This window comes from Echinops telfairi, unplaced genomic scaffold (genome assembly GCF_000313985.2).
Source record: "Echinops telfairi isolate 266 unplaced genomic scaffold, ASM31398v2 ScPeMD7_7424;HRSCAF=8462, whole genome shotgun sequence".
Lineage (NCBI taxonomy): Eukaryota > Metazoa > Chordata > Mammalia > Afrosoricida > Tenrecidae > Echinops > Echinops telfairi.
Window position 1 is genome coordinate 21,624,205 of NW_022111324.1, and position 22,242 is coordinate 21,646,446.

General features: G+C 40.1%; 1 protein-coding gene and 1 non-coding gene across 2 annotated transcripts in view; both read right to left on the bottom strand.

Annotated features, from left to right (window-relative positions):
* ACBD6 (acyl-CoA binding domain containing 6) overlaps positions 1-22,242 on the bottom strand; it is a 188,020-nt gene continuing 165,778 nt past the window's right edge. Inside the window, exon 8 of the mRNA XM_004706695.2 lies at positions 1-300. Within this exon, the coding sequence (XP_004706752.1) occupies positions 146-300 (155 nt within the window). The 3' untranslated portion in view covers positions 1-145. The remainder of the gene's footprint in view (positions 301-22,242) is intronic.
* LOC115872459 lies at positions 10,771-10,908 on the bottom strand. Its single transcript, XR_004047859.1, has one exon. It is a non-coding gene; the product is annotated as a small nucleolar RNA SNORA41 (small nucleolar RNA).

Here is a 22,242-nt window from a genome sequence, read left to right on the forward strand (position 1 = left end):
TGAACTGCTGAGGCTTCAAAATCCCACTTCCTCAGAATGTCCTGATTTTATTAGCCAGTGACTATCAAAAGGAGTGTTATATTTGCCATTTGCCTTCGTCACCGAAGCCCTGTGCCGGACAGCACGGGCGTGGCTGGTGCCCTGGCTAAGCCTGGCCAGCTGTGTGCTGCTGCAGCACCAGCGACACGGCCTTGCAGTCTGTCACCTCTGCCGGCAGGCAGCCATCCTGGTCGCGGAGCGTGGGGTCGGCGCCAGACTTCAGCAGCAGCTCCACAATGTCCAAAAACTCACAGGCGGCAGCTGAAAGGGACAGGGACAGACATGAAAACGAGTGTACGTAAGCGAGACAAAGAAAATACAGCAGTTGGGGACCCTGCAGAGGGGCAACACGGCAGGGGCTGAAGGAGGACCCAGACTCGTCATCCAATCATCTCTCCATTAGCTTTGTATGCTTCGTAAGAATAACACATGCCACTACTGAGGGTCCCAGGCTTAACCCAACCTAACTAACTAACTAACTAACTAACTAACTAACTAACTAACTAACTAACTAACTAACCAACCAACCAACCCACTGCTAGACACTTGATTGTAACTCATAGCAACCTTACATCCCACAGGGCAGAGAATCGCTCCCATGGTTTCCACGGCTGAACATCTTCAAGGAAGTAGATTGCCACGCCTTTCTCCTGCCAAGCGGCTGATGGGTTTGAACTGCTGACCTTTTGGTTACCAGCCCAACATTTAACCCCCTCTACGAACAGGACTCCTTAGCACCAGGCTTAGAGGGGGACAAAAGACCTATGGATCTCAAGGCTTCTTACAAAGAGGCATCCGCAACAGATAAGCAGGCCAAAGGAATGGAACAGAGAGCCATCTATTTTTTGCACATATCTGGAAATTAGACTTAAGACAAAGCTGGCATTGCACATCATCGAAGAGTCAAATATCTGTGAATTAGATGGTACTGAGCTAATGATGTACAAGGCAGAAAAAGACATGCGACAGTCAAGGGCGAGATGAGTAACCGCTGGGCAATCAGGGAAGATAAAAACAAACCCGGAGCTGCCATGTCCTGCCCACTAGCTGGGGCATGACAGCCTCAGCCGAGCACAGGCTCTGAGGGGCCCTCGGGAAGCTGGGCACTCTCTCCCACCCAGCAGCTGGACTCTGAGCAATGGTCTGCTGCCACACTCCAGGAACTCTCTGCAAACATGTCCACAGCAGGTGCGCTTGTAAGTGCCCACGGGTGTAAACAACCAAATGCCCACCAACGGTATCATGGGCAGATGCAACACTGTGTACACCAAGCAATTCTGTACAGTACCAGAAACCAATGAACTATGACGCTTCACACGGCAACACAGCGCCGAAACTCAAGGCTGAAGGAAGAGAACAAGGCAAAAGAATGCACACAACATGACTCCATTTAAACAAAACAAAAACACCAGAGAAAGTTAAGCATCATTGTTCAGAGACACACATATGAAGTGAAACTAGAAACAAGATAAACCCAAACTGGGAGCAAGGCACTTTCTGGGGGGGCGAGAGGAGGCCAGGCCGTTACCAGGAACCCACAGAGCACCTCAGAGAGGTTGGTGGCAGAGAGGGGCGGGGCTCGTTTTTTAATGTTATAATTTAAATTCTTCACAGACACGTTATAGTGCATTATATTACACGACAACCACAACAGAGGGTTAAGGGAAAATGGGGAAGAAAGAACTATGTGGAACTTGACTGAATGATCATTTTACTGAGCGCAAACTACACTGTCATACCATGATACAAACTAGAAAAGTCTTGGGAATTTACTATAAATGTACTTAGGCCAACATGTATTTAATCAATTCAAATGCAAAAGAATAGATAAGTGCCATGGCAGAGATACTCAAGTAAGCAGAACAAACAAACGAACAAACAAAAACAACAACTCTACAGGTGGGATGGGGCTGGGGTGTATGCATGGATGACATCAACGAGGGACCACAAAAAAGCAAAAACAAACAAACAAACAACCCCACCCCCCAGAAAAACCCCCCAAACCCACAACTGTTAAGCAGGCGGCCTGTAAACTAAGCTTTGAAGGATAGGTGGAATTCCAGGTGAACTAAGACTGAGAGGCACTGCAGAGTGAAGCTACCACACAGATGCCAGGCGAGCACAGGAACCGCTGAGAACTGGCGTGGCTCAGAGAAGCAACACATAGAGTTGCAGGTAGAGACTGAAGTCAAATTATGCAGGGCCTTGGCAGCATGCTGAGAAATTTGGGTTTTATCAAGTGAGCCTCAGGCATTTATAACAGAGGAAGTGGCATAATTTGTCTCTGTTAGGATGCTAATTCTATACAGTGACATGGAAAGTCACGGTGGACAGCTAGGAGCTTGTCCTTCAGGGAAGATGCAAGGAGGGCTTGGAGCCGGTAGGTAAATAAAGGAACCCTTGTGGTGCTGTGGGTTATATGTTGGGGTGCTAACCACAAGGTGGGCAGTTCAAACCCACCAGCCATTCTGTGGGTAAAAAACGAGGCTGTCTGCTCCCAAAAGATTTACCGCCCCAGAAATCCTATAGAGGGCCCAACTCTAAGTTAGAATGGACTCAGTGGCAGTGGGTTTGGTTTTTGAAACAACGAGCCCTGGGGGTGAGCCCAGGAGCCGCTCTGCACGAGGAAGATGGGGCAGTCTGCTTCCACCATTGTTACCGTTTTGGAAACCCTATGGGTCAGTTCCATTCTGTCCAGGAACCAACTCCCCTTTATTATTGAGAGAGCCACTGAAACCCAAGAAGGCAGGGTCAAGAGGTGAGGGGGAGGCAGGCAAAAGAACACGTCATTTCTAGCCTGAGAGAAGATGAAGATAGATGTTGGTGACATGTCCAAAAATCAGGAACCAGTGAAGGAAGAACAGCTTTCGGGGGGTGGGGAGAAAGATGTAGAAAATTATGGTGGGGTTGGGGGTGGAGAAGAGTGGTCTTGGCTGAGACATGGTGACTAAGTGGTGCTAAGTTATTGAGAAGCTGATATGTTGTTAAGTGAAAGTTCAATCTGAGAAGAAAGCACAGCGAGAAACAAACATGCTGCACACCTCACTGTCTCTAGGGCTAGTGTATGGCTTTCTCAAGCTGTGTCTTGGACTCAGAATTTTTGGTACCTTTTCTTCTGGATACTTGGTTAGATACAGTTCTATTGCATAACCACTCTGGCCAAAGAGCTACCTCCCAGGATGAAGGAATGTTTGAAAGAGACATGGATTACTGAAAAGTTCTTAAAAGCAGCTTTAAAAATTAAATTGATCTATTTCTTACAATGATTTACATTCACCCACTGCAGATTGTGCCACTTACTATCTATAGGGAAGGCTCCCTCCTTTCCCCCAATTTTCTTCTTTCAGAAAGATGATGAATCTTGACAACTATATCTACTTATAAAACTACCTCCACAATCAAGATACACCTTGCTGTTACTGTGCTGTCAAGTGCTGTCGAGCCCTTTCCAAGCCCTAGCTAAACGAAACACTGCTAGGTCCTGTGCCACCCTCACAATTATTGCTATGTTTGAACTCATTTTGCAGCCATGATGTCAATTGGTCCCATTGAGGGCCTCCCGCTTTTTCACCAACTCTGTTCCAGTAAGTATGATGTCCTTTTTTAGGGCTGGTCTCGGGAGAGCCTGGCCAAAGTACGTGAGAGGAAGTCTCAGCACCACCCTCAATTCTAAGGAACATTCTGCTGTATTTCCACCAAGACAAACTTGTTTGTTCTTCTGGCAGTCCTTTTACTATTCTTCCCTAGCACCGTAACCTAAATAAATGAATCCATTCTTCTGTGTTCTTGCTTATTCACTGCCCACCTTTCATATGCATACAAGGTGTTTCAAAATCCCACGGCTTATGAGTCAGGCACATCTTAGTTCTCAGAGTGACATCATTGCTTTTCACTATTTTAAAGAGGTCTTGTGCAGCAGACTTAGTGTCATTGTTGGGCAAACAATGAACTGCTAACTGCAAGTCAGAGGTTCAAAACCCCCAGCCACTCCTTGGGAGAAAGATGAGGCTGTAGATAAAGGAGCTCGTGTGGTGCTGTGGGTTATGTATTGCTCCCTAAAAATTTATAGTCTCTGAAACCCTATAGGTCACTTGAGTTAGAATCCATTCAATGGTCTTGGGTTTAAGGTACACCATAGCAGTATCCTTGTAAGTTGTGCTCAACATCACAACAGTTTCTGTGGCATTTTCCCCAAGCAGGAAACAAAATCTTACAGCCACACAGTATTATCTTAAATCAGCCATCACAAAAAACGAGGTTTAAGTGAGACTGTTATGAAAAAATTCACTGTGACCAGAGAGAACCTTCCCAGGTGACACCACTGGGTGCACTAACTCAGAGCGGGTTGCTTGATGTTCACCTAGCGGGAAAAATGCATACTACTGTAAGCTCTGCCCTGCCCAGTGCAATTCCATTTATTTGGGGAGTGGGGGTGGGTGGCCCCTCATACGTTTGGTAGTAATTGAGGTCCCTGTTTTATGGACCCCATGTGTAGCTAAAAAGCAAGCTTGGACTGTATTTCACTGCCGGGCAGGACTTTTCAAACTGTCGGTGAGAGGGTGAGGTGATGCAGTCATCCTCATTTGATGATAATTCTAAGTTTCCCATAACAACATGGTCTTTGGAATCTAGCTATGCTGCTAAGTGAAGAGGGGGATGTATTTCCATTCCCTTAAAATATTCCTCTTTGCATTTAGTCTCCTCCTGGTACCCTGGCAACCACTGCTGTCATTTCTGTCCCTTTAATTTTGCCTTTTCCCGAGCTGGACATCATGGAACACAGAGCTTTTTGTGTCTGGCTTCTTTCAGTCAGCATAATTCCCTTGAGAGTCTTCTATGTTACTGCAAGTATCAATATTTTTCTATGCTTATTTTTGAATAGCATTCCACTGAATGGGTATACACGGTCATCTGGATTGCAGCCAGTTTTCGGTTATTATGAATAAAGTATCCTAGGAACACAGGTCTTTGTGTGGATCTGCTTTATGTTTCCAGGCTTCTTGTGTAAACATGTAGGTGTAGGACTGCCGAGTCACATGGGAAGTGCATGCTTAGCTTTATAGGACACTGACTAATGTCTCCAAAGTTTGCATTCCTACCAGTGCACATGCATTCCAGTTGCTCTGCATCCTTATCAATTTGTTATCATCATTTTTAAAAAAGCCATTTTACTTGAGACTATAGTGGTTTTCATAATTTTTCCTTTGCATTTTCTTGATATCTAATGAGGATCTTTTGATCTCTCCTTTGGTGTGATGTATCTACCCAACATTTTTTGTACCAATTATTAATTGGCTTTTAAAAATTAGAGTTGTAAGAATTTCATATATATCCTGAACTGAGGTTTAATCCATAAATTTGTTTCTTAAGAGTATCTTTTGAAAATAAAAGGTTAAAAAAAAGGTTTAACCAGAACACTTTGTTCTAATAACCTGGCACTCTTTGATAGTCACCTTCCCAACATGATTGCTAAAGACAAAGTGGGTGCATAAGCAAATGTGGTGGAGAGCAGATGGTGTCCAGCTACCAAAAGATAGTGTCTAGGGTCTTAAAGGCTTGAAGTTAAACAAGCAGCCATCTAGTAGGGAAGCAAATAAGCCCACATGGAAGGATAATAGCCTGTGTGATCATGAGGTGTCAGTGGAATCAAGTATCAAAAATCCCCCCAAAAAACCCCCAATTATATCGATGCAAATGAGGTGGGTTGGAGTGGAGACCCAAAACCCATCTGAAGACAATTGGATCCCCTTCCCCCCACAAAAGGGTTACAATGCACCAATGAAACACACATCATTCCTCTAGCTTCTGAATGCTTTTTCCTCACAACTACCATAACGCAGTTCTACCTTACAAATCCAACTGGACCAGAGTATACACACATTGGTACAGATGGAGCTCTGACACAGGGAATTCAGGACAGATAAAACCCTTAGGAGCAGTACTGGGAGTCATGATATCATGAGGGTAGGGCGATGGTAGGAGTGGGGGAGGGGGAGGAAGGGGAACCTATCATAAGGTTGGATATAGCTCCTCCCACCCCCAGGGACAAATAACAGAAAGGTGGATGAAGGGAGAAAACGGGCAGTGTAAGACATGAAATAAAAATAATAATAATATATAATTGATCAAGGATTTAAGAGGGTGGGAGAGGGAGGGGAAAAAAGAGGTGCTGATACCAAGGGCTCAAGTAGAAAGAAACTGTTTTGGAAATGTTAATGGTAATATATGTACAAGTATGCTTAATACAATTGAAGATGGATTGTTACAAGATTTGTAAGAGCCCCCCCAATAAAATGATTAATAAAAACCCCCAACCAAACCAAAACAGCAGCAACAACAACAAAAGTTTAACTTTGATGCAGTCAATTTATTATTCACTTTTATGATTTATGCTTTTTATGTCTTAAGAAATCTTTGATTACTTCAAGATTACATTTGTCCCCTATGTTTTCTTCTAGTTCTAGTTTTAGCTCTTATATTTAGGTTTATGATCCAGTTCAACTTAATTTTTGCATAAGGTGGGAGAAAGCATGATGGTTCACTGTTTGGGGGATGTCCCAATTGTTCCAGCACCACTTGTTGAGAATACAATCTTTTCTTTCACTGACTTACCTTGGCATCTTTATAAAGAAATCCCTTGATCATCAAGTGGTCTATTTCTTGGCTATCATGTTTCATTGGTATACACACCTACTTTAATATAAACACCACATTGTCTTAATTTGTGTAGCCTTCTACCACGGTCCGAAATCACTGTGTTTTTTCCAACACTGCTATTCTTTGACAAAATTGCTTTAGCTATACTAGGTCCTTTGTTTTTCCACATAGATTTTTTAATAAGCTTGTAAATTTGTATTAAAAATCTTGTTGAAGAGGACCATATGGCTGATCCCACTATGAGACATGCCATCCCTCACTGACCCATGGCCCTACAGGGGACAACACTAGAGACTCAGTGTCGGGATTGGCCCGGTCTGACCCTACCGCCCTGAGGCAAAACATTAAGGATGTGTGGCAGAGCAAGGGGGGGTGGGGGGTGGAGGGACGGAGGAGGGAGAGGAGAGCTGGGAGCTCCTGAGGGAGTGCAAAGGATAGACTTTGGGGCCAGAGCGTGGCACCCCATCGGACTCAACCGGAGGACACACCTAGAGGTCAAAAATCAGACCTTGATCTATTTACAGGTTTTTCTTTTTATTTATTATGACTTTTAAAATTAATTTATTCTTTTCTTGGTCATTGGTTTTCTTTGTTGTTGTCATCGTTGTATTCTCCTTTGCCGCTTTGTCTTGCTATGCCTTGTTTTTTGGTGCATGTTATTATCTCTGCGATCTATATAGATAAGATAGGCTGGATGAACAGTCTGTAGGAGAAAACAATGGGACCGATAGTTCAGGGGGGACATGGGAGAGGGGGAGGTGGGGGAAAGGAGGTGGTGTTTACCAACCCAAGAACAGGGGAGTAACAAGTGATCCAAAATTAGTGGCAAGGAAGGTGTGAGAGGCCTGGTAGGGATTCAGCAAGGGCAATGTAACCGAGAAAAATTATTGAAACCCAGATGAAGGCTGAACATGATAGTGGGACAAGAGGAAAGTAAAAGGAAATAGAGGAAAGAACTAGGAGGCAAAAGACATTTATATTGGTCTAAATACAGGCATGCACATATGTAAATATATATAGGATGGTGGGAAAATAGATCTACATCCATATATTTATAGGTTTAGTATTAAGGCAGCAGATGGACACTGGACCTCCACTCAAGTACATACTCAATTCAAGAACACTTTGTTCTATTAAATTGGCATTCCATGATGCACATCTTCCCGACACGATTTTTGAAGAAAAATGTGTGCATAAGCAAATGTGGTCAAGAAAGCTGATGGTCCCTGGCTATCAAGATATAGTGTCTGGGGTCTTGAAGATAAACAAGCGGCCATCTAGCTCAGAAGCAACAAAGCCCACACAGAAGAAGCACAACAGCCTGTGTGACTACGCAGTGTCGAAGGGATCAGGTATCAGGCATCAAAGAACAAAAAATCATATCATTGTGAATGAGGGGCAGTGCAGAATAGGGACCCAAAGCCCATCTGTAGGCAACTGGACATGCCCTTACAGAAGGGTCATGGGGAGGAGAGTGCCAGTCAGGGTTCAGGGTAGCAATGATGAAACATACAACTTTCCTCTAGTTCTTAAATGCTCCCCCCCACCACCACTATCATGATCGCAATTCTACCTTACAAATCTGGCTAGACCAGAGAATGGACACTGGGACAGATAGGAACTGGGAATCCAGGACAGATAGGAACACAGGGAATCTAGGAAAGATGATCCCTTCAGGACCAGTGGTGAGAGTGGCGATACCTGGAGGGTACAGGGAAGGTGACGTAGCAAAGGGGAACCAATTACAAGGATATACATATAACCTCCTCCTTGGGGGATGGACAACAGAAAAGTGGGTGATGGGAGACAGTGTAAGACATGACAAAATAATAATAATTTATAAATTATCAAGGGTTCATGAGGGGAGGGGAAGCGGGGAGGGAGGGGGAAAAATGAGGAGCTGATACCAAGGGCACAAGTAGAAAGCAAATGTTTTGAGAATGATGATGGCAACAAATGTATAAATGTGCTTGACACAATGGATGGATGTATGGATTGTGCTGAGTTGTACAACCTCCCAGTAAAATGATTAAAAAAATAAAAATCTTCTTGAGGTTTTGATTGAGTCATACTGAACCTCTCAAATTGGGCAAAATGGGTATCTTAGTAACAATGAGCATTTTGACCCAGGAACAGCAATATCACGATCCATTTACTTAGATTTTCTTTAACCTTTTCTCAGCAATGTTTGGAAGTTTTGAATAAACAAATCTTGCACATTTCTATTGTTGGTGGTGTTGTTTTATTTAACCCTAGGAACATGTCATATATATATTTAAAACTATTTTTCTATTTTCAATTGGTACATTTTAAGTGTTAAAAATAATAGTAATGTACTCACCATTAAAAAAAATAAAAATATATGGTTTTTAAAATACAAATTTCCAATTGTCCATATAGCATATAGAAATACTGATTTTTGTGGATTGATTTTATATCCTACAAACTTGCTCAACTCATTTATTTAGTAGTTTTTCCTTATAGAATCTTTGGGGTTTCCATATAGGTGATTGTGTCATTTGAATAAAGCCCATTTTACTCCTTCCTTGTAAGTCTGAGGCCTCTTAATTCAGTCCTAATTTGAAAAAAAAAAAAAATTTCAGTCCTAATTTGAATAAAAGTAGAGAGAGGGCATTTTTGCCTCATCCAGTTTTAAGGAATGCACCTATGGAGACAGTAGTTGGTCTAAGACATGGAAAAAAAAGAAAAGAATAATTTATAAATTATCAAGGGGGCATGAGGGGTGGGGGAAATGAGGAGCTGAACAGGGGCTCAAGTAGAAAGAAAATGTTTTGAAAAAGATGATGAAAACATGTAAGAGACCCCAATTAAAAAAAAAAGATGTTAGCTATAGATGTTATCTGGCTGAGGAAGTCCCCTTTTATTCCCATTTTGCTGAGGTTATTATTATTTTTAATCATGAAGGGAGGTTAAATTTTGTCAACTGCTTTCCCTACAATAATTATTGAGATGATCATATAGTTTTATTTTGGTATATCAATATACCAATGGTGAAATAGTGATTTGTCCATTGCGGAACCGACCTTGTTTTCTTGGGATAAATACATTTAAACATAATTATTGTCCTTTTCATATATTGCTGAATTATATTTGCTAGCATTTTATTAAGGAGTCTTGCATTTATGTTCATAATAGTGGCTCACCATTTTCTTTTCCTCAAAGGTCTTTTCCACTACTGTCACCAGAGCAATATGGTCTCCTAAGAGTTGAGCTGTATTCTTTGTCCTATTTTCCGGAAGAGTTTGTATGTAGAAATGGTATTAGTTCCTCCTTAAATATTTTGTAGAATTAATTCACCAATGAAGCAATTTGGGCCTGGATATTTTGTTGTGGAGAAGTTTTTTTTTCTTTTGTGCTTCTTTTCTTCCACTACAAATTCAATCTCTTTAGTAGACAGAAGGTGGTCCAGGTTGTCTGTCTTTTTGTGAGAGCTTTGCATGTTTCAGGAAATTTGTCCATTTCACTTGTTATCTACTTTATAGGTAAACACTTTTTCCTAATGACCCCTTGCTCACTTTACAATAGCTGTAGGATCTATAACAATGCTGCCCTTTTATTCCTTTTCCATCAGTATGGTTAAAGGCTTCTTTCCAGTGTCATCACACTTAAAGAATCAGTTTTTAACTTCATTGAGGTTTTCTGTCCCATTACTTCTACTCTGATCAACATTATTCTCTTACTATGTTTACTCTGGGTTTAATTTGCTTTTCATTTTCTACATTGATCATTCTTAAAATTGCAGGTGGAAGATTAGATGATTGCTTTGAGACTCTTCTTTTTTAAACAAAATCATTCATGACTATAAATTTCCCTTTAGGTTCTGCTTTAGCTACATCCCACAAATTTTGATACAGTATTTTCATTTTCATTCTGTTTAAAATATTTTCTAATTTCCCTTAGAGTTTCTTCTTTGCCCCATTGCTTATTTTGAATTATGTTGTTTCATTTCTGAAAAATGGGATTTTCAAGATAGTTTCTAATTTAATTCTGTGATCAGAGAACAAACTTCATGTAACTTGTTGGCCTTTATAATTGAAATTTTTTTTTCTCTTTCTGTGTCTGTCACACACATATGCCCAACTTTCCATTTGGCTGGGAAAGAGGGATGTTACATTGGGTAACACTTTCTTTTCCACAGAGGAATGCCACAACTGCTACCAGAAAAACAGCTGCAGACCAGTAGCTGTGGAAGATATTTGAAGTTTTGTTTTGTGACTCAGAATATGGTTTATTTTGGTGAATGTTCTATGTACATTTGAAAACAATGTGTATTCTGCTGATGAGGTTAAATAATCTATAGATGTCAACTGAATCTAAATTGGATGATAGTATGATCTGATGACTCTCTTTGTCTCATAATATTCCTGATTCTGAGGTCAACTTTACCTGTCATTTTGATTACTTGAGTAATATATGTTCCCTCTCCTTAAACAAAATAAAACAAAACGTTTACCTTGTCTTTATATTTAAATTGGATGATCAGCTCATTTATATTTAAGGTAGTTATTGCTATGATTAGCTTTAAAGCCATCATCTTGTTAATTATTTCCTGGTTTCTTTTGGACTGAGGATTTTCTTAAGATTCTCTTTTATCTCCTTTACTAGACTTTTGGTCATAATTCTTTAAAATTTTTAAAAAGTATTTGTTCTAAGATTTAGCTCACTTGTGTCAATCTCCAATAAATAGAAGGTCATCTTACAGATATTTACAAACTAGTAAAATCACACATAATTACCTTTCCTCCTGTCTGTGTTATTGTTGTTACACTGAATCTGGTTTTACTGCTTCTGTCTATGAACTTCCTTGCAGTGAAGGTCTGCTCCAATAAATCCAATCAGCTTTTGTTTGTCTGAAACAGTCTATTTTCCCTTCAATTTTGAAAGGTATTTTGCTGGGTATTAAAATTTCTCAGAACTTTAAAAATGTCACTTCTTGGTCTTTGACATACAGAGTTTCTGATCAAACATCTGCTGTAATTTGTATATCAGATCCTCAGTTAACTGCATGGTCAGCAGTGCAAACCCCATCAGTTGCTCTGTGGATGAAAGAAGAGGCTGGCTGCGCCGCTAAATTGTTACAGTCTCAGAAACCCCATGGAGTAGCTCTACTCTGTCTCACAGGATCTCTATGAATGGGGAATGACTTGATGGCAGTGGGATTTTTATACCCAGTAGGAGCATTGGTTAGCCTTGCTAACCAAAGGCAAGGCTCATCATGTGGTAGGATGAAGTTATTTGCCCTTTTGGTATGGTTTCAGTCTTAGGAAGGCCCTATGTACTGACCCTTGAGAATGGTGATTTTTCAGCATTCCTACACCCTCTATTTGCTAAATTGCAGATAGACTCTGCCTTGGGTATGGGGAGAGTATCATGGGTAAGAGAGCATTTACTGACTTGGCTCTAATGAGGGGAGCTTTTTGTTATCAGTTTAGGGTACTGGGTCCAGAGGTTACTTCTTCCTCCTCAGAGACACAGAGTCTTATTTTCATTCTTCCTCTAAGAGCAGTGGGCCCAGGGGTGGAAGGGTGGTGGGAGGAGGAGAGGAAGACAACATTATTTTTGTCTCTTCTTCAGTTGCTTACGGATTTTACCTTCAGGTCCAGAGAAATGGAAGCACTCATGCTGGCCCACTTTAAGAGTATGCTCACTTTAGTTGTTGAAACAGTTTGCATGGCTCGGAGCACTTGTCATTCTCTGGGCATCATTTCCCGGAGTGCTAAGTGACCGTTGTTCTGAGGAGTTTGAGAAAAGTTAGTTTTGTGGATCATCTAGCTTTTCCTCCTTGTTAGGGTGAAAGCAAGGTTCTCACCGTTTTCTACCCCAGGAGTTTGGTCTTCAGTGATTTAGCTGTGCATTTCTTTGTTTGCTCTTCTTTGGTATTTGAGCGAAAGGTGAAATGTTCCTAGTTTCTTGACTCCTCTCGTGGGTGTTTCCTGTCCACAGCTCACAGGTTATCAGCTGTTGAGCAGCAAAGTTAGTGTGCTCTCCATTTGGGGTTGCTTTGGATCAGAGGCTGTTCTAAGTGATCCACGGTGGAGGGTGGGGTTTTTTCTGACAGAAGGCAGACCATTTGGGTACCTGAGTTTTGCCTTTATAGGGGTTATGGGTTTTCTTAGAGTGCCGCCAGGATTATACATGTTAAATTAATGTGTAATGAGTAAATAAACAGAGTGGGGACAAAGGCAGAGAGAGGCAAGACTGCCTATTCTAACCTTGGATTAGGGGATAGCTCCTGAGACTCAAGAGCTGTTCCATATCTCAAGAACTACCACAGGGAAGGAAGAAGAGGACAGGCTATCATTTACCAATGCCCAAAATTCAACAGAAAGTGCTTAGAATTTTAAATGTCTTCCAAACCAAAACCAAACTCAATGCCAACTCATAACAATCCCCCTGTGGGTTTCCGAGACTGTTTATGGGAGTGAAGCCCCATCTTTTTCCTATAGAGTGGCTGGTGGTTTCAAATCGCTACCCTTGCATATGGAAGCCCAATGTGTGACCACTGCACCACCAGGGCTCTTTTTAAATCTCCTAGGGAAATTAAAAATTTCTTCCCAAATAATGTTAATGAACACAAAAGCAATTCTGAAGGGAAGGGTTTTACTATGAATAGCTGTACATCCAATTTAAATGGAAGACAGTTTCTTGTAAAATAGGATTGAAATTAAAGGCACAATGCCTAGTATCATAGAGGCTATTTATCCTGCATGGAACTAGCTATATGACATTTATATTTTGAGTAATATTCATCTAACCTGTTTGCTGTAGCTAGCAGTTTCTACTTACTGAGAGAAAACATTAGGATTTTAAAAATGGGTTTTAAAATGGGATCTTCTGGAAGGATCAGAAGAATAAACTTTCCAGCTTATAAGTGTGTAATATAGGATAATAAGTGCCTGACTTGCGAGACAACACTGAGCTCAAATCTAAGCTAACGCTAAATACAGAGACTCAGGCCAAGTGGAAGGATGCTATGTAACAGCTGAAGACACTCAGCTGGCCCTCTCAGGCGAAGTAGCACATGTTGCTGCGAGGTGCGGTGGAGCTGGGATGTAGTAACCTTCTGTACAACAGAACCAGCACTGGCTGGTCCTGCGCCATCCTCACAACTGTTGTTCTGTTTGAGCCCACTGTTGCAGCCATGGTGTCGAGCCATCTTGTTGAAGGTCTTCTTTCTTTTTTCACTGCTCCTCTGCTTCACCAAACATGAAGACTTCCTAGATAACATGCCACAAATTTGAAATTTAAAATCCCACATCTAGCGGATGACAGCCAATTAAAGAAAAGGGCCGAATAACAGTCCCCTACCCTAACAGATGTGAATGAAATTCTGGCTCAGGTATAACTAACAAAATAAGATTTACATTAGGAATTTAAGGGCTGCAAAACAATAGTGCTTCCGAGCTAGGGTATTCATAAAGAATGGTATTTTAGTAAAAAACTGTTTGGGTTTATACAAAGGCAAACGTGGTATAAAGACAGAAAAATCAGGGCATTGGAGACTAGTGGGGAAAAAATGGAAGAGAAGACTGACTTACAGCACAGGGAGAACCACACAGTGTGAGGCGGCCCTTGCAGCATTTCTGGAAGATGCCCGGTCGCTAGGCCTCCATATCATGTTATGTTGACCAAAGAACCTACTAGTGCCTGTAAATGTCCAACAAATAGTTGTTGAAAAAATATCCTTTGTGCTTGCAATTTGTGAGCTACTTAAGCAGTCTTTTTCATATTCTCTTCTCCATCTAGCATGGTGCTGAGAACTTAGTATTTGCTCAAAATTAACGTCTTTCTCTACCTTTGGCATCTTTGGTGAAGCACAATTCACAAGGCAGAGAGACTTCTTTCAGAATTGTGTGCGCTGCTCATCCTTTCAGACAAAGGCAATGAAGACTGGGTTGGGCAGGAAGACAAGGGTGCTAACATCTCACCAAATGCACAAGGGGACCTACGGGTGCCCACAGTGTGCTGGCAAATACAAGGGTAGTCATAAGCCCATCTTGGAAAAGCTTGAGAAAGTCTGCAGGGACCAGAACAGTGGTTGGATTTATGGTACCCTGGGAACCTCTATTTGTCAAGTGCCAAGGAGGCAGCCCTGACACTGGCACAGGTGAAGATGAATTTTCATTCAGAGCAGTGAGCCTTCTGACTCCATTAATCCTCAGGGTTTTGATGATAAATTTCTTTCTTTTTTATTTTATTTATTTTCACTCTAATGTCCCCTCCCACTGCCCTGCAGCAGCATGGAAGGGAAGAGAACAGATGGTGCTTTACGTGGAAGACAGAGGGCTCATGAGGATACAAAGCCTGCCCACTCTGAAATCACATGACTGCAAGTGCAAGGAAAAGCCTTGATTTCCCCTGGGAGAGCCAGATGCAATGATGTTAGTATTCCCAGTGGAGGGAGAGGAGGGGAAGAAAGCTAACAGGCCATTTACAAGGAAGACCACACTAATACCAACATACTCAGCAAGAACCATATTTAATCACAACATAAAAGGAGGACCAATATCTAGAGATTCAAAAATACCAAGATATATACACACACACACATATATGTGTGTGTATGTATATACATATATACACACAAATATATATATAAATATATATATATATATATACATACACAAATAGGGTCTTTTGCATACTGCCTCACAAACACATTTAGACTGCCTTGGTAAGGACACAAAATAGTATAATACTGGCCTCTGGTTAACCTACAATTGGCTCTGACCCAGTTTTAATCGGAAGAAGCCAGGATTTACAACCTGCTTAAGGATGGAGTTTGACAACTGCTCTAATCAGAAGAGCTGTCAACACAAGGACAGCTGTCAAGCCAAAACGTAATTCATAAAAAATAATAGCTAAGTCCCCAAAGACACCCCCAGCACTGTCTGCACTCCCTGAATTTAGCCATACTTATAGTTTTATGAAAGTTCCAAGAATAGGCCAAGGGTCCTAACATCAACAAATAAATAACTACTGAGTGTCTACTAAATAAAAAGGGCCAAAATTAATTGCCAGAAAGGGTAGTATAGGCTCAGCAGATTACCTAGCATATAGTAGGTACTTGACAAATGGAAATAATAATAGAAGCTATTACTATCACATACAAAACTCTTGTTTTGACTACCTTAAAAACTGGAAAAGTCTAGTGATATAGTTAAAAAAAAGTATATTAGAAGTGAGTCACTCCAATAAGTGATTATTAATTAAGCTTAACCATTTAATAAAAGTTTCTGAGTTGTCAGAATATTTTAGTTTTATATATTTTTATGACAAAATCTCTGAAAAATGGCATTATTTTAGTGTTTAATTATCTTGAGTATAACAGATACATTATTTGTTTCTTCTATGTACAATCATTAATACAATCTGAGAGCTAGAAATAAAGGCTGTTTTACTAGATGAATTTTGGGCAAGATTTCTAAACCAACAATAATTTTTATTAATGTCTAAACTCCCACTGAACAGAGATACGAATAAGAAAGCACATAGACGGACATGAATATTGTTGATGTATCCATTTGCTCACAAGTAATATCTTTAAAAATAACCTTTGTTCATTGACTGAAGGGAGCAATGATAAAGGATTTTCATTTATTTTACTCCTGGAAAATATGATATTCCACAAAATGATGTCTGCTTTAAAAACGATACCAGGACTGTCAATTATGGACAAAATTATGAAGAGGCCTGGATATGGCATCAAAGACCTGCACAAGTGCCCTGGCCTTGCTATCTGCAACCTGTGCTTGTCTGACAAGGTCATGGCATCTCTCTGGACTTGGGGTTTTCATTTGCAAATGGGCGACGTGAACACCTAGCTCAAAACATTTGATGGAAAGATTAAGAGAGATGGCACAGGGGCTTTAAATATTTTTATACAAGTAATATTACAACTGTAGGTTTGTCTGGGTTGGTGCTTAGTTGTATGTGTGAGTGTGTGTAAACTTTAAAATAAATTGCAGGACACATACAGAAGGGTACCTCTATCATGACATGTGAGTTTATCCTGGTGGTACCAATGATTACAGGCTCGGCTGCTAAAAGACTGGTGGGCTGTTCAAGTCCACTCAGATACACCTTGGAAGAAAGCCTGACTATATCTATCTAAAAAACAGCCACTGACAATCTGATGCACGCAAAACTCATGGGGTTGCCACCAGTAGGAATCAACTCAAGGACAATTGACTTTTTATCTACTATTCATACAGCTCAAAGAATTTTCATCTGATGAACCTAAGTATGTAATTCTATAAAACCAAACTCAGCGCCATTAAGTCTATTCCAATGCACAGCGATCCTAAAAAGTCTCATTTTTCTCCTTTTCATCTGATGAACCTAAGTATGTAATTCCATAAAACCAAACTCAGCACCATTAAGTCTATTCCAATGCACAGCGATCCTAAAATGTCTCATTTTTCACCCATGGAGCAGCTGGTAATCTCAAACTACTGATCTTGAGGTTAGCAGCCCAATGTGTAAACCACTATACCACCAGGGCGCCTGTTGAGGTCGCTAGCACATAGGTAAGGAGATCATTACATGACCCTCAGAAGCACTCATGTCCCTTTTCAGTGGCTATTGTACACACGCCTCATAGCCGAGTAGTAATCTGTTTACTAATGCTGAACCTGAGTTTCTGACCTTTCTATAACAGAGCATACAGCATATATGTATATACAGCATTTCTGTGTCTGCCCCTCAACTTCAACACTGTCTTTGCGAGTCATTCAAGCTGCTCCATACAGTGTAATTCATTCTCACTGTTTTACCGTATTCCACTGAACGAACAATCAGAATTATCCTGATCAGATCTTATCATTCCTGAAATACTGGATCAATGCCTTGGACTTTAATGTTTTATCAATTATGGAAATTAGCAGTCAATTGAAGTACCAATTCTCCCCTGATCTTTTCTTCCCGAACATCTATTTTAAAATGTTGATTTTTTTCATTCTACTCTCAGTTTTTACATTATCCATGTCTTTTATCTTTTTGTGCTGGCCTTTTGGTGATTTCTTTTGAAGTATCTTTCAGTTCTTTAAAAGAATAAAAAAATAACACCATTTGCCCCCCTTTCCCCAGTGTGGTAATTCTATACTTTAACCCATCTAGTTGAATCTGCCTATTCATTGTCTGGAGAGTCTTGTTCTTGAGTTTTGATTATTTTACATACACATTATTCTGAACATTTGTATCTAACAGTTTCACTGTTTAGTTATGTAAAGTCTAATCCTATGGTTTACTATGTCTGATGACAGTCACTCAGAATCATTTGTAATTTTAAATTGTGAATTCATCTTCAGCAGAGCTTAATTCTATAGGAACTTTGTGTTGTTTGGGTTGAGAATGTATTTCTTAAGAGAAATTTAGCATTTGTTTCTGTCAAATCTGCTATGGATTGGGGAGTGTAAGGAGTTTATTATGTTAATTTATTGACTTGAAAAGGAGGATTCTGGAAAAGAAACAGAGACTATGAGTTTGAGCCCCAAACTTGTATGAGGTAGGATGCTATCGTCCAGGTTCCGGTGAAAGGTAGATCAGCATTTTTGTCTTTCTTCGCTATACTGGCAGCCCAGCATTTCCAAACAAATCGTACACGGAGGTGGTTTCTTTTTTTGGTAGCTCTCTGAAGGTGCTGGCTTTATATACAGGGTCTCATATCCCCAACTTTGCATGACTTCTTCAATTAGTTTCATTTCCAGGTTGGGTTGGCATTGAAACCCAAACTCACAGCTTCTTAAGATTAGATACAGTATTAGCTCATGCACTTTACACTATGGCTATTAAGTCCTTTTTTATTGAGGTTAGGGGAAGAGGAAGAAGTTTGGGTATTTCTCTCACAGAAAAAGGATGTCCAGTAAATGTTACCCAGCCAATATTGTTAAGTGCCATTGAGTCAGTTCTTGCTTATAGTGATCCTATGTACAACACACTCCAACATGCCCAGTCCAGGAGTCTACTGCCACGGAGACGATTCTAATTCACAGCGACCTGTAAGACAGGGTGGACTTGCTCTCTAGAGTTTTGAAGCTGTTGGTCTTTATGGGGGAGCAGGCAGCCTTGGCTTTCTCCTGTGGGGTGGGTCTGAATGGCTGCCCTTATGGTTAGCAGACCCAGAAGTGTAACCTACTAAGCCTCCAGGGCTCCTGGCCCAAAAGAGTTAATAAGCAAAATATAATGAAGAAGATAATTAATATTCACAGTACTAATAGAGCCTTAAATTTTCAATTCAATTTCCGAACAAGGAATATATGTATATGGTTGCAAATATGCAGATATTTTCCTATAAACATTTCCCTTTTGGGGGGGGGGTTTATAGGAAAAAGTTTCTTCTATCAATTTTCTAGCCCCTCAAATTCTCTTCCCTTAGGCAAACCACGTATTTGTTTCCTTCCAAAGTTAAGTATCTCTCTCTATATAAGTACACACACATATTAATTTTAAGTAAATATTTTATTTACTGTTGCTGATTTTTTCAGGCTTTTAGCTTCTTTTAAAAAATAATGTTTTATTTGTGTTGCTGAGCGCACACAGCGGATTCAACAATTTCAGGGACCGTGCTCGCCTTCTTCCCGTTGTACAGCCACTCTCACCTTCCTTTTCTAACTCGTGCTGCCTCTGTCCGTGACCTAACTTGCTGCCTCTACAGGCTTCCCTAATCTTTGGAGGGGGCGCTGTCCGTTTGATCTCGTATAGTTTTTAAAAGAGCAGGAGCAATTTATGAAGGTTTTGGTTTTCCTACATTCTTTACAGCCTGCATTTATTGAACTTTTTCATTCTCGTCGTACTATTGAGTATAAAGCAGTATCTCATTGTTGTTTTATTTGCATTTTGCTGGTTACTAATGATGCTGAACATCTTTTCTTGTGCTTACTGGACATTTGTACATCTTCCTTGAAAAAATGTTTATGCAAATCCTTTGGCCATTAAAAAATGAGTTATTTTATTATCAAGTGTAAAATGTTCTTTATATATTCTAGGCTAGTGTTTCCCAAAGTGGGCGATACCACCCGCTGGCGGGTCTTGTAATGACCTAGGGGGCTGCAGAAGCAGATACACTTTATCCTGGATTAGGGGGTATAATAAAAACATTTTTGTCAGAGGGACGCTGAGTAAATTTTTTTTTTTTTGAACTTATGTTCTAGATACAAGTCCCTTTTAATAAATATGACTGAAAATATTTTATCCCCACCTATGAGCAGTCTTTCCACTTTCTTGATGTTCTTTGAAGTACAGAAGTTTTAAATTTTGATAGTCCAATTTATCTAATTTTTCTTATGTTACTCATACCTTGGCACCATATATAAGAATCTTCTACCAAATCTAAGATCAAGAAGCCTTGCCCCTACATTTCCTTTTAACCATTTTGAGTTAATTTTTATATATGGCATGAGGGAAAGATCCAATTTCATGTTTTCACATGTAGCTACCCAGTTTTCCCAGGACTATTTGTTGAACAAATTATTCTTACTCTATTACATAGTCTTGGCATTCTTGTGGAAAATTAGTTGACCATAGATACACAGGTTTATTTTTAGGCCCTTGAGTCTATATCATTGATTTCTAATATACTATACTGTCTTGGTTACTGCTACCTTGTAGTAAGCTTTAAATTGGCAGATGTTTGCCTTTTAAACGATTGTTTCAGGGCCCCTGGTGGCACTGTTGAGCTGTTAACTGCTAACTGCAAATTTGGTGGTTCAAACCTACCAGTTGCTTTGTGGGGAAAAGGGGCTCTTTCCTTCCACAATAATTTACAGTCTCGGAAACCCACAGGAGCTACTCTACTCTGTCCTAGAGGTTGGCTAACAGTGGGTTTGCTTTGGTTTTGGTTTGTAATTCGATGTAAGTTTTATAACCAACTTGCTGCCTATCTACAAATAAGTCAGGTAGGTACAATTCTATCAGTGAATTTACTGAATCTATACATCAATTGGGGAAGTATTGCCATCTTAACCATGCCAATTGTTCCAATCCATGAATTTTGGGCGCTTTCCTATTTATTTTAAACATTTTGTTTCTTTAAGCAATGTTTACAGTTTGAAGAATATGTTTTATACTTCTCTTGTTAAATCTCTTCCTAAATATTTATTCTTTTGTTGCTATTGTAAATGGGATTGTTTTCTCAATTTCATTTTTGGATTATTGATTGCAACTGTATAACAATACAACTGTACTCTGTATACTGACCTTGTATCCTGATATTTTGCTAAACATGTTTATTAGTTCTAATAGTTTTTAAGCAGACCCTTAGAATTTCATATTTAGAAGATTATGTCTGTTACTAGAGGTAGTTTTCCTTCTTTGGAGTCTGAATGAGTGTCTATCTCACCTGCCTGACTGACTGACCTAGCTAGAACCTCCAATACAATCTAGAACAGAGGTAGTCTAGCTTCTGATTTTAGGGCGGGGGTGGGGGATGTCTGGCCCTTTGACCACATAAGGCCTGCGAAATCATCCATACCAGCTAACTATTCAGTCTTTTACTATGAGGTTAACTGTATGCTCTTTAAGGTTGAGGAAGTTTCCTTTTATTCCTAATTATGTTGAGTGCCTTTATTCTGAGACATGTTGAATTTTGTTACATGCTTTTTCTGCAGTTATTAAGGAACCCTGGTGGCACAGGGGGCTGAGTTGAGCTGTTATAGCAGTGTGAAACAAGCCACTCTAAAGTAAAACAAGATGAGGCTTTAATTCCCGTGAAGATTTATAGTCCCCAAAACCCTACGGAATAGTTGTACTCCGTCCTAAAGGGTAGCTATGAGTCATGTGATTTTGCTCTTTATCTATATGATGTATGATTTTTGGGTATTAAACCAACCTTGCATTCCTTGGACATGTCCCACGTGATCATGCCGCATGATTTTTATACAACAGGGTTTTTAAAAGTTTGTAAAAAAACATTCTATGGCCTTTCACTTCTATTTTCCTATGAACATTTTGATGCTCCTTCGTTTATTGCTGGATTGAGTTTGCTAGTGTATTGCTGAGGGCTTTTACATCCGTATTTCTAAGACATACTTGTCTATAGTTTAGTTTTCTTGTGATGCTTTGTCTATTTTTAACACTGGGTTAATATTGGACTCAGAAGCTGAGTTACGAAGTGTCCTTCTCACTTCTGTTTTTTTGAAGCAGTTTGTAAAGAATCAAGTATTTTTAATGTTTGCTGGAATTCCGTGGTGAAATCTGTATCTAGGCTTTTCTGAAAACAAAACAACCAACAATAAACCAAACCTACTGCTGTCATGTCAAATTTCAACTCACAGCAACCCTAAAGGATGAGGTAGAACTGTGGTATAAGTTCGCCACTGCTGTACTCTTTAGGGAAGAATACTTCTATATCTTTCTTCCAAGGAGCAGCTGGTGGTTTGAACCACTGACCTTTCTGTTAGCAGCCAAGTGATTAATCATTGCACCACTTAGCTCCTTTAAACTGAAGTAAAGTTAAATGATCTATTCAAGGTCAATAGAGGAATTAGAATTTGAATTGGAATTCTGGCTTAAGAGCCAGAGGCCTTA